This window comes from Pinus tabuliformis, chromosome 5_2 (assembly GCF_031772625.1).
Source record: "Pinus tabuliformis cultivar Carrire ecotype Pingquan chromosome 5_2, CPIR1, whole genome shotgun sequence".
Classification (NCBI taxonomy): Eukaryota; Viridiplantae; Streptophyta; class Pinopsida; order Pinales; family Pinaceae; genus Pinus; species Pinus tabuliformis.
Genome location: NC_142306.1, coordinates 932,950,763 through 932,964,020, shown reverse-complemented (window position 1 = coordinate 932,964,020; position 13,258 = coordinate 932,950,763). Strand labels below are relative to the sequence as shown.

At 34.2% G+C, this 13,258-nt stretch overlaps 1 protein-coding gene across 3 annotated transcripts; it reads left to right on the top strand.

Moving 5' to 3' along the window:
* Positions 1–383: 383 nt before the first annotated feature.
* LOC149162319 (uncharacterized) lies at positions 384–7,835 on the top strand. 3 transcript variants are annotated; one of them, XR_016261922.1, is made up of 4 exons: positions 384–1,258; positions 6,206–6,600; positions 6,778–7,391; positions 7,515–7,835. XR_016261922.1 is itself a non-coding variant. In XM_089437209.1 (4 exons), the coding sequence occupies exons 3-4, from the start codon at positions 7,302–7,304 to the stop codon at positions 7,659–7,661; spliced, it is 237 nt and encodes a 78-aa protein (XP_089293335.1). In that variant the 5' UTR covers positions 384–1,258; positions 6,778–7,067; positions 7,252–7,301; the 3' UTR covers positions 7,662–7,835. The 3 variants fall into 3 exon arrangements, 2 of the variants coding, with proteins under 2 accessions (XP_089293335.1, XP_089293334.1); XM_089437209.1 differs by lacking the exon at positions 6,206–6,600 and having other exon boundaries at positions 6,778–7,067; positions 7,252–7,391; XM_089437208.1 differs by lacking the exon at positions 6,206–6,600.
* Positions 7,836–13,258: the final 5,423 nt, after the last annotated feature.

Below are 13,258 nucleotides of genomic sequence, written 5' to 3'. Positions count from 1 at the left end.
TTTTTAAATTTGGACACATGTATAATGGAGTAAGTATTTTGGTATTTATTATGACTTGATGTTTATTTAAATTTAATAAAAATTTAATTTATATAACTATTCTAATAATGTGTATAAATAAATCCAAATTTTTAAGCATTTAATTTGTATAAATTCAATCATAAATAATTTTGTTTCTCAAAATTTCAAATCAAATTTATTCAAAATTATTTTTAAAAAATCATCCAACATTTAAATTACACTCTTAAATACATCATAAAATAAAATATAGTATATTTACACCGTAAGGTGTTCCATTTTGAAATCAACTCCCCTCTTACATTAAGTGTCTTATTATATCTTACTATGATCCATTTGATTTGATGCTAGACGATTAAAATATTTGCCACATGATTAAAGTTCTCATTATAACTAAAACCCTACCTATCTTACCTTTTCCGTAGGTTTTCTGAAACATCGTTCTACAATTGTCCTCTCCATAGGTTTCTGAAACATTGTTCTACGATCCATGTCCAATATAAGATGTCACGTGGGAGTGGCGAGGACTTGTATCGTCCAGTATCTTGTTTGAATCTACTGGCCTTGTATCATTCATGATCTTGCTTGAATCTACTGGCCACTGTGCAGACCTTGGCCCTGTGGAGCGTATTGGATCAGACGAAAAATATTGAACTTGTGTATTGTGCTTGATTTTGGTGATGGTGTCACATACACTGTCCCAATTTATGAGGGATACGCTTTGCCTCATGCCATACTCAGACTGGACCTTGTTGGGCATGATCTGATGGATGCATTGATGAAGATTCTTACAGAACGTGTGTATACCTTCACCACCATTGCAGAGCACAAGATTGTCCAAGATATGAAGGAGAAATTAGACTACGTATCTCTAGATTTTGAATAGGAGATGGAGACTACAAAATCTAGTTCTTCATTGGAAAATAGTTATGAGCTTACTGATGGCCAGGTAATCACAATCGGTGTAGAAATGTTCAGATGTGCAAAAGTGTTATTCCAGCCATCTCAGATACTGCTCTCCCAAAAGTTTATGAGGGTGAAAAACCCTTCTGAGACTAATCTCCTCTACTTCCAAATGGGGCAAGCATTGGTTCACTGCCATATAAATGCTCTATAAGAGTTCTCTGTTAACCCTAGGTTGCTTTTCTTCTTGATTATCAATTTTACAAAGAAAATTAACCTTGCGTTTTCATCATGACGAGGAGCAGAAAGGCAGAGCCTTGTACCGTCTACGATTAAGGTAAGGTCTCCTTTATTTTTTTGTCCTTTGGTATTGGATAAGTTTTGAATAGTGTTCTATTTATCCTCCTCTAAGAATGGGTGATGCAGAAGAAATCCATCCCCTTGTATGTGACAATGGATCTAGAATGGTTAAGGTTGGTATTAATGTTTTTGTTTTTCTAATATTTATGTCTCATTCAGATCACATTGGTCTATGGGAATGAAGGCTAGTTTTTATAGTGTTTGTCTATGATCCATGATCTTTGTTATTAGATTCCCCAATTCGATTGCAAGAAGTTGCAGTAGTGTATGTTTATTGCACACCATCTTGTAATCGAGGTGGATATTGCCTCAAACTAAGGGGCTAGGTTGGGAATGAAGACTAGTTTTTATATGGTTGGTCTATGATCCTTATCTTTACTATTATATTCGCCAATTTGATTGCAAGAAGTTGCAGTAGTATATGTCTATTGCAGGCCATCTTGTAATTGATTCAGATATTGCCTCAAACTAAGGAGCTAGGTTTTAAAAAATTTATGTTCATTGAGGACTGTGATTTTGTTTCTGAGTTATGTTGATCCTATCCATTATTATTCTTGTGATGCCTAGATAAGGCTGGAATTGCTGGAGATGATGCTTTGCATGATGTTTTCCCAAGAATTTTGGGCAGACCAAGACATACTAGTCTGATGGTTGGTATGGGGCAAAATGATGCATATGTTGGAGATGAAGCTAAATCAAAGAGGGGTATCTTGATTCTCAAGTATCTGATCGACCATGGTATTGTGACCAACTAGAATGGCATGGAGAAGATCTGGCATCACACATTTTACAATGAACTCCGAGTGGCCCCTGAGGAACACCCTGTGCTTCTCACAGAGGCACCAATTCACCCCAAGGCTAATAGAAAGAAGATGACACAGATAATGTTTGAGACTTTCAATGTGCCTGCCATGTATGTTATAAGCCTGGTAGTACTTTCTCTGTATGCAAGTGGACGAACCAGTAGTACGCTTTTTTATTATTCCATCCCCTTTCAGCCATTAATTTTGGATCTTTTATGTCCATTTCCACTGATAATTGTGTTGAATTGATACTTCTAAGAGTTATAAGTTGCACTAACACGTGCATTTTGTTAAGATCTTATTTTAGGCTATCATTAATTGTTTTACACTTATCATCCTAGTTATTGTGCTTGATTCTGGTGATGGTGTCACACACACTGTCCCAATTTATGAGGGATACGCTTTGCTTCATGCCATACTCAGACTGGACCTTGCTGGGCGTGATCTGACAGATGCATTCATGAAGATTCTTAAAGAATGTGGGTACACCTTCACCACCACCGCAGAGCGCGAGATTTTCCAAGATATGAAGGAGAAATTAGCCTATGTATCTCTAGTTTTTGAATAGGAGATGGAGACTACAAAATATAGCCCTTCATTGGAAAAGCGCTATGAGCTTCCTGATGGCCAGGTAATCACCATCAGTGTAGAACAGTTCAGATGTGCAGAAGTGTTGTGCCATCTTTAGTAGGAATGGAAGCAGCTGAAATCCATGAGACTACTTACAATTTTATTATGAAGTGTGATGTGGATATTTGTAAAGAGTTGTATGGGAATATTGTGCTCAGTGGTGGTTCCACAATGTTTCCTGGGATTGCAGATCGAATGATTAAGGAAATTACTTCATTGGCTCCCAGCAACATGAAGATTAAGGTGGTGGGATCTACAGAAAGAAAATACAGTGTCTAGATTGGAGGGTCTATTTTGGCTTCTCTTAGCACTTTCCAGCAGGTATGTACTACAACTACCAGTCGCTTCATTTGGCCTTGTCACATAAAAACAACATCACTCAAGTCTTTTCTCTGCTTGAAGTTTATAAATAACCACCACATGATTGAATGTAAGAACATGTGTGGTCTTGCAGAAGTGCTGGAAAATCAACTGCATCAAGGGCAGAGTTGTTTCCTATGGCCATGTGGGTTGTTATACAGAGATACAAAAGATACAATTGAAGAGATTAGGCTTTGTACATAATTGGACTTGTTTTATTTTAGTGATTCTAATAGGGAAATTACACCTCGTAAGAATCCTATGACATTCTTGAAAGCATTAGGGACCAGTTGACTAAATGCTTCATTATTGTGACGAGACCAACAAATGCAAACTTGCAACTGAACAAATAAGCTATAATTCAGGAAAAAAACTACATATGGTGCTAGAAATATATATGGCTTTCTAAGGTAATCAAGTCCTCAATTTTTAATCCTGACAATTCAATGTCCATCCATTGAATCTGTCCTTTCGTCTCAATGTTTTAAATGTTGATTATTAATACATATTTAAAATTCATGTTCAATGTTCAAGAGGTACATGTGCATTGAACAAAGAAGGAATATGTAATTTTACATTGCTGATGTATATCCATAGTATATACGTAGTTAGTAGAGAAATCCTTTAAGATAATAGTACATAAGCCCCTGACTCTTTTCATAAATTTTATTTTATCTTGTAATAGGTTTCCCAAAGTTTATTAACATCTTTTATTCTACTTATCATACTTGGCTCTGGAAAATTACAAGGCATGGTTGTTCTTCTAACTTCATAAAAGGCTACTAATTTATAATTATAAAAAAAATTGAGTGTTTTCAATTTCTATTTTAATGGAGTTGTAAGGGGGGAGGCTAGGCAAGGGTTTTTCAATTATTGACACAGGTTTTTAAATTAAAACCAACTTTATGAGTCTATAAATTCATTGCTTTCAACAATTATTTTAGGTAAATGACCATGCAGTTAACATCTGATTGACAAATTTAGGTGGTAGCTTGGCATATCTAGAATCAAATTGATCCATGGTGAAAACATTCCAATTCAAACATGTGAATGCCAATATTGATACAAAGTGTCTTCCTTGGGATTAGTTTTTCTATATATCCATCCTTGGAATTATTCCCTGTACTCAGTAACTTTTGTAAATCACCTGTATGTATTAAAGTCAAAGCGCAACACCTGGTAATCTGGGGCCTGTCAAACATTGCCTCCTAATCTATGATTAAGAATAGAAAGGTTGTAATCCTCCAAATATTGGTTGGCTTCCTGGTAGCTCATTCTAACAGATCCATTCATCTGTATTACCATTTTGATTTTTTACTTTCCCCCTTCCACCACTTGACATTTCTTTGGATTGTAATCCTCAAAATATTGGTTGGCTTCCAGGTAGCTCATTCTAAGGGATCCATTCATTTGTATTACCATTTTGATTTTTTACTTTCTCCCTTCCACCACCTGCCATTTCTTCCATTTCAACCTCATGCTTGTAAGGATTTTTGGAAGGCATAATTTACCATTCTTCTTGAAATTTTAAGAAATTGAATTTCTTAATTCAATTTCCTATTTCCTTTATTCAAGAAACTTCACACAGTAGCAAGACTTGGGATTAATGGGCAAGCTATCTTATCCTTTATTCAAGAAACTTCATACAGTAGCAAGACTTGGGATTAATGGGCAAGCTAGCTTCAAGGTATTAGTCAAGCCATTATTTTAGACAATCATTCCAATACTAATTCTCTACAATCTACAATGGTCTAATAAAGGCACAAATCCAATTGCATGAGTTGTATCCTGACATTTGTCATAGATTATATCATAATGATATTCTTATATCCTGAATACAAAGAAATATTAACATTTGACACCCTAAACAACCATGAGCCAAACTTTGGTCATAGACCTTGAATACCAATTCCTTTACTATGCAAAAAATCCCCAATGAATATAATTATAGTAATAAAGTATCCATTGAATAGAATTAAGATAGTAAAATTCCCTTGATAGTCTACAAACATAAATCTAATTTTTTTTAAAGGATTTAAATAGTGAATTCCCCAATTCGATTGCAAGAAGTTGCAGTAGTGTATGTTTATTGTAGACCATCTTGTAATCAATGCAGATATTGCCTCTTCCACCACCTGCCATTTCTGCCATTTCAACCTCATGCTTGTAAGGATTTTTGGAAAGCACAATTTACCATTCTTCTAGAAATTTTAAGAAATGCATTTTCTTAATTCTCTCCTATTTCCCTTATTCAAGAATCTTCAGACAGTAGCAAGACTTGGGATTAATGAGCAAGCTAGCTTTTCCTTTATTCAAGAAACTTCAGACAGTAGCAAGACTTGGGATTAATGGGAAAGCTAGCTTCAAGGAATTAGTCAAGCCATTATTTTAGACAATCATTCCAATACTAATTCTCTATGCCTAGATGAATATTTTTTATAGCTAGCATATATAAAAGAAACTCCAAATACATGGTTGAGAGTTTTTTTGCTATTAAGTGAATAAAGTTTTGTATATTTTGAAATCTAATAATCTACAATGGTCTAATAAAGGAACAAATGATATTCTTATATCCTAAATAGAAAGAAATATTAAAATTTCACACCCTAAACAACCATGAGCCAAACTTTGGTCATAGACCTTGAATACGAATTCCTTTACTGTGCACAAAATCCCCAATAAATATAATTACAGTAATAAAGTATCCATTAAATAGAATTAAGATAGTAAAATTCACTTGATAGTCTACAAACATAAATCTATTTTTTTTAAAAGGATTTAAATAGTGAATTCCCCAATTCGATTGCAAGAAGTTGCAGTAATGCATGTTTATTACAAACCATTTGGTAATCAATGCGGATATTGCCTCAAACTAAGGGGCTGGGTTGGGAATGAAGGCTAGTTTTTACATTGTTGGTCTATGATCCTTGATCTTTGTTATTATATTCACCAATTCGAGTGCAAGAAGTTCCAGTAGTGTATGTCTATTGCAGACCATCTTCTAATCGATGCGGATATTGCCTCAAACTAAGGAGCTAGGATTTAAAAGAATTATGTTCATTAAGGACTGTGATTTTGTTTCTCAGTTATATTGATCCTATCCATTCTTATTCTTGTGATGCGTATTTAAGCCCGGATTTGCTCGAGACGATGCTCCGTGTGCTGTTTTCCCAAGCATTGTGGGCAGACCAAGACATACTGGTGTGATGGTTGTTATGGGGAAAAAGGATGCATATGTTGGAGATGAAGCTTAGTCAAAGAGGGGTATCTTGACTCTCAAGTATCCGATCGACCATGATATTGTGACCAACTGGGATGACATGGAGAAAAGATCTGGCATCATACATTTTACAATGAACTCCGAGGGGCCCCTGAGGAACACCCTATGCTTCTCACGAAGGCACCACTTAACCCAAGGCTAATAGACAAAAGATGACACAGATAATGTTTGACACTTTCAATGTGCCTGCCATGTATGTTGCAATCCAAGAAGTACTTTCTTTTTATGCAAGTGGATGAACCACTCGTACGTTTTTTATTATTCCATCCCTTTTCAGCCATTAATTTTGGATCTCTTATGTCCATTTCCACAAATAGTTGTGTTTAATTGATACTTCTAGGAGTTATAAGTTGCACGAACACATGCATTTTGTTAAGATCTTATTTGAGGTTGTCACTAACTATTTTACACTTATCATCCTAGGTATTGTGCTTGATTTTGGTGATCGTGTCACACACACTATCCCAAGTTATGAGGGATACGCTTTTCCTCATGCCATACTCAGACTGAACCTTGTTGGGCATGATCTAACGGATACATTGATGAAGATTATTACAGAATGTGGGTACACCTTCACCACCACTGCAGAGCACGAGATTGTCCGAGATATGAAGGAGAAATTACCCTATGTATCTCTAGATTTTGAATAGGAGATGGAGACTACAAAATCCAGCTCTTCATTAGAAAAGAGCTATGAGCTTCTCGATGACCAGGTAATCACCATTGGTGTAGAATGGTTCAGATGTGCAGAAGTGTTGTTCCAGCCATATTTATTAGTAATGAAAGTAGCTGGAATCCATGAGACTACTTACAATTCTATTATGAAGTGTGATGTGGATATTCGTAAAGACTTGTATGCGAATATTGTGCTCAGTGGGGGTTCCACAATGTTTCCAGGGATTGAAGATCGAATGAGTAAGTAAGTTAATTCATTGGCTCCCGGTAGCATGAAGATTAAGGTGGTGGGACCTCCAGAAAGAAAATATAGTGTCTGGATTGGAGGGTCTATTTTGTCTTATCTCAGTACTTTCCAACAGGTATGTAGTACAACTGCCAATCGCTTCATTTTGCATACTGTATCTGGTATATCGCTTCTTAATTTTATCAAGGAAAAAGTTTTGGATTCACCTAAAAATCTACACTGGTTATGTGTATTGTAGATGTGGATTTCAAATCAGAATATGATGAATCTGGCCCCTCAATTGTTCACAGGAAGTGCTTCTAGATTTTTAGACATTTGGTACTTCTATCTGGGAGGAGAACTGGATGCATATGCCTCATTAGTTTTAGGTTCTATGGAGGACTAGCATTGTAAAGAGAGGATTTTGTGTTTATTTGTGCACTGACTTTCCTGAGCCAGTTTTGGGGCTTGGGTTGTTCATTTCTTTGGATTCATGAGATAATTTGAACCTGTGCTAAAGGATTGCATTGGAATCCATATGTTGGCCAAATTTAAATTGTGCTGGTATTTTCCACCCTATCTTGCTTGATTCTTTATATTTCCTTATATATTCATACGGATTGGGAAACCTTTAGCATGTGTGAAATGCCTATGCATGATTGTGATTCAAGGATGAGCTATTACCATGCTGTTGAAAACTTTTTGCATGTTTTTTTTTTTTTTTGTTCTGAATTTCTTTGAAGGCTTGTGGCTTTAAACATAGTATTTACTATGAAGTCTAATTGAGCCTATTTTATGTCAATATTTAGGAGTGATGTTGCAGGATGACCACATATGAAAGTTATCTCCACAGCCATGAAGACCTAACTTACCGCAGAAATAAAGACTTCCATGATATAAAGAGTACGGGTTAAATATGATTCAGCAGATAAGAAATTTGCAATACAACATAAGCAGAAATAATGCACCTATAAATTCTCTATTGATTTTCTGCATCTACTAATATTAAGCTTTTGAATCACAAGTGTCATGAAGTATAAAATAGTTATTTTTCTGGACTTATGGAATTAGATTGGTAAAATATAACCTTTGCTAGATCAGGTACCAAGGAGGACACATATAGGGTAATTGTCTAAATATTGAGTTCCCTTGACACATTGGATCATTCTCTTGGGTGTTTTTAATGTGCCAGATTCGTGGTTCTTCCTCAGTTGCCAGTGATGGAATATGCCATAGGCCTTCCTTCCTTAATGTGAACTTGAAACTTGCATCAATAACATAGTGATATCAATGCATATCAGTAGTCCCTAAGACATGGAGGCTAAAATGTTTATAATTGTCCATAACAGGGTCAACACTAACAGTAGAAAAAAGATAATGCCTTACACATCCCTTACAAGTTCTTCTCATTAACAGTGTATGCATAGATCACTGCACTACATCAACTAGGTACCTAGTTGACCTCAATGTGAGTATGGATATGATTCATGGATATGGTGCAAGTTACCATCCCAGATGTACATCTCTGAGAATCAGCATACTACTTACCTGCCTGAAATATTTTGGTAGCCCCAATATTCGTGGATATAGTCTTACCTCTTAGTTGTGGGCAAAGCCTCACCAATTACACTTTTTGTCCCTAAACATTTCGTTTTTTGGAAACACATATATGAGAGTGAAACCCATCTAGTTATATATTCATGTATCAAGCTTGCTAAGATTTTATTTTCCCTGAATTGATTTCTTAAGGCCTTTTTTTCCTCAAAGAGTAAGCACAAGGATCCACTACTTCTAACAAAACAGAGTTGAACATAGTTATGCTAGGCATGATCTATTTATTGTCTTGCTTAGTGAGAAGAAATCGCTTGCCTTTGCATATAGATTGACATATTATCATATGGAAATAGAACCTTGGTCAATGATGTGAAACTTCTTATTCCCCACTATTAGCATCAGTTCTAATCCCCTCTGATTATGGGAGAATTGATATTCCCAACAAGTACCACAAGCAAGCCAGTTTTGATTAATCAATTGAGTCTTGGAAATGTGGTATTAAGGGCTTCTCACAACTTCAATGACCGAACCATCAGTGCCAGTTTTGTAACAGAAGAAAAGAGGGATATGGCTTTCAGGAGGAAAAAGGATCACTATGCTCTTTTGGGTGTCTCTCGTCATGCCTCCTACAATGATATCACGGTTGCATATAGAATACTCACACTGAAATACCACCTTGATGGCATGCCTTTGCACCAGCTTGAGACAACCACTATCCTTGTTTCTGAGATAAATTAGGCTTATGATACTCTGTCTGATCCACAAAAGAGAAAAGTATATGATGATGTGCACCTCATACTCAAGTTTGACACTGCAAATGCTGCATCATCCCCATCCTCATTTTGGCATTGGAGAGGAAGGAATTGGGAAACAGATCAATGCTAGTGTTGAGGGGGAATTGTGACCATGTTCTTATTTCTAACTCTAGTGCGTTGATTTTGGTTATGTATTAGAGATTAATAAGACCTTTCAAGGTCATACGTTCTAGAGAAGGCAAAGGATCAAGATCGTGGTGAAAATTTTCACACTGCTTCAATGTACCCTGGTACTCTGCTTCCTATTTATATATGGTGTGATGCTTGGACCCATGCCCTCTTGTTTAATATATGTTATTATGTATATATTTCTTTATGATGGGATGACCTTGAAATTAGGTTTGGTGGGATATTTGTCTGCAGGATTCTTATTACTATCACAATAGTCAAGATGGTCACTTCTAAATTTCTTGCATTCAAATCACATGGACATCATTGGATAATGGAGATCATCACAATGCAACTTGTTGCAAGAATTCTTGGTACATTGAAGAAGCCATCAGACTTTTTGTGCCTCTAGCCATCTGTCCCCACCCTCAACAATGGCTTACAACATCTATGGTATTTTACACAAGCTTTTGTGCAAGGTCAAGAGATCCATGCCTAACAGTGAACTCAACTTGTCATGACTTTAGTCTTTATATAATAAAAAAACATAGATAGATAGATACATTGATTTTGATTAGAATTTTAACATGTTTCCAATATTTATTTTTATACAATATCTATCGTATGTTTATTCTAGATATTATCTAGCACCATTCAAAAGTTCTTTCCAAGGAAAGTACCTTCAACATTCTCATTTGTGTCCTCATAGGGTGATCACAAGCCTATTTTCCAGGTCTTTATATTGTTCTTTGTTGTGGTAATAAATGTTGATTGAATGATCTTGGACATTGTAAATATATAATTTTGAAACATTATAATGATGTGTAGAGATTGTGTCCTCATAGGGTCATCACAAACCTATTTTCCAGGTATTTATATTGTTCTTTGTCATGGTAATAAATGTTGATTGAATGATCTTTGACATTGTAAATATATAATTTTGAAACATTATAATGATGTGTAGAGATTGCATCGATTTTACAAGATGCTTCAAGCTACTAGTTCCTTTTCTATTGCCTTACATCGTTTTCTTTGCAACATCTCGTGCAAATGCTAGTAGATATTAATTTATATTTACATAATATTACATTATAGGCATTGTCTAACTTATAGATGAAATAACCTTTTTCACCAAAATTCAACGACAATTTCCAGCAAGAATGTGATATTTTGTTGTTTAAAATATATTTTTGAATGCACAAATGGATTTAGCACCCTAAAAAACCCATGGGGCACATTAATTTTACAAATTAAAGAACACAAACTCAAGTTTTTAGAAATCTTTGTCGAGTTTTACTTAAAATTAATAAGAAAAATGATCGTGAGAAAAGTCATTTCATCTATAAATTATACTATATCATACATTATATATGTCACTATTTTCATCTAATAATAATATAGTTTCCTTATGTTTCCATTAGGTGTAAGATTTTTTAGTAATCAAGGCCACGTTTGAATAAAAAGGCATTGTCTATTGAGCATCAATTTCTTCTTTACCTTCTTTTATAGTTGGAATCTAATCATTATTTTTTCCAAAAATATGATTTTGAGAATCTTTGAATCGTCTTTTTATGGCGGAAATGGATTCAACACTGACAAAAACCTTGGGACAACCAAAATCCTAAAGTTTGACAACTATAACTCGGATTTCCAAAAATTTCCGTCAAATATTTATCTAAACCCTACTAGAAATTCCATTGTTCTCTGAGAAAAACGATGCCTCCTTGTACTACGCTGAATAAAGATGGTCGATTGTGAGAAGGAAAAATATGGTAGGTTATTAAATATCTTACAAAACATAATATAGTATATTTGATACTGGTCTTTATTTAATACTAGCTAGCACAACAACATTAATAAATGTGGTTGATATACACTGATAGGCGTCATTGGATATGGATTTAATATTAATATTAATATTGATATTAATAAATATATAAATATAATAATAATATAAAAATAATAATAATATTATAAAATATTATTATCATTATATTATAAACACGATAATAATTATAAAATTTTTAATTATTATTATTATATTAACAAAATCATTATAAACCCAAGGGATTAATATTATAAATCATAAACCCTAAGATAAATATTATAAACCCAACAAAACAATAATAAATCTTAGGAATATGAACCCTTACACCAATAAACCCAAGGGACAATAACAAAAAGGGAACAATAAACCTAAGGGATTAATATTATAAACATAAGGGAATAATAAACCCAAGGGACTAATAGTAAAATCCCAAGAGACTATTAACCCAAACGAATAATATTAAATCCAGAGCATTAATATTATAAACTGGAGCTATATAAACCCTAAGAAAAATTCTTTTTACCCTAAAACAATCGTAGTTGGCTTGTCCATGGTAGAATTCCATACAGGGAATACTAAACCCATAGAACAAATACTATAAAATCCAAGGGATTATAAACCAAAAGGAATAATAGTAAACCCTAGGGATAATATCAAACCTCGGAATATGAACCCTTAAATTAATACAACAAAGGAGTTGATATTATAAACACAAGGGAACACCATTAAACCCTACGTAAATAAGCCCCGAGACAAATATTATAAACCCTTCAATAAATATGGTTGGGAATTGTTAACCATGGTCGAATTTCATATTGAGACAATATTTATCACAATGTGACGTTGGACCCAAGGCATTAGTATTATACTACCAAGGTATATAAACCCCAAAAATAAAAATACAATGCTTGTCATAATCTGATGCTAGACCATGCTTGTTCCCATATTAAGAAATGCTTTGCCACATTACGACATTTGAGCATGCTTGAGCATGATCAACCATGGTTGACCATGATTGATTTCACAACAAATGGTTGAGCATGGACGACAATGGTTGATCATGATTCGCCATGGTTGACCATGGTAGACCATGATTGGTATCATGAAAAAAGGGAATAATAAACACAATAGAAGAAACTAAAAAACGAAGGGATTATAAACCGAAGGGAATAATATCAAACCCTGGCAATAAACTGAAGTGGACATTATATTAAAAGGATTAATATTAAAATCCCAAGGGATTATGCACCCAAGAAAATAATATTAAACCAAAGGGATGAATATTATAAACCTAAGGTTTATATTTTTAAGATAAATATTACAAACCCTAACATAAACATGTTTGATCATGGTTGATTTTCATATTCAGATAGCCCTTATCAAAATGTGACCTTCGAACATGTTTACTCACACTTGACCATGATTGGTCTTCATATCAAGACAATTTTCATCATAATGCAATGTTGGACAAGGGTTGACCATGGTTGGTTTTCAAAATGAGACAATCTATGTAACATTAAATATTATAAAGTTATTATAAACTTAAAGAATACAATAATAAAGATAAAGCATAAATAATGTAACAACCACATTTCAAACAATTAAGACATTAATAAAGTACATTAATATTAATACATTATATACCATTAATAAATTTTAAAGCAACAATACATTAATATCAATGCATCAATATATTAA

Bases quoted from the DNA above. Each gene is read 5' to 3' on its own strand.
- LOC149162319 (XM_089437209.1), top strand. From the start codon at position 7,302: ATGAAGATTAAGGTGGTGGGACCTCCAGAAAGAAAATATAGTGTCTGG. The intron at 7,392-7,514 runs GTATGTAGTACA...TGTGTATTGTAG, and splicing joins ATCTCAGTACTTTCCAACAG to ATGTGGATTTCAAATCAGAA.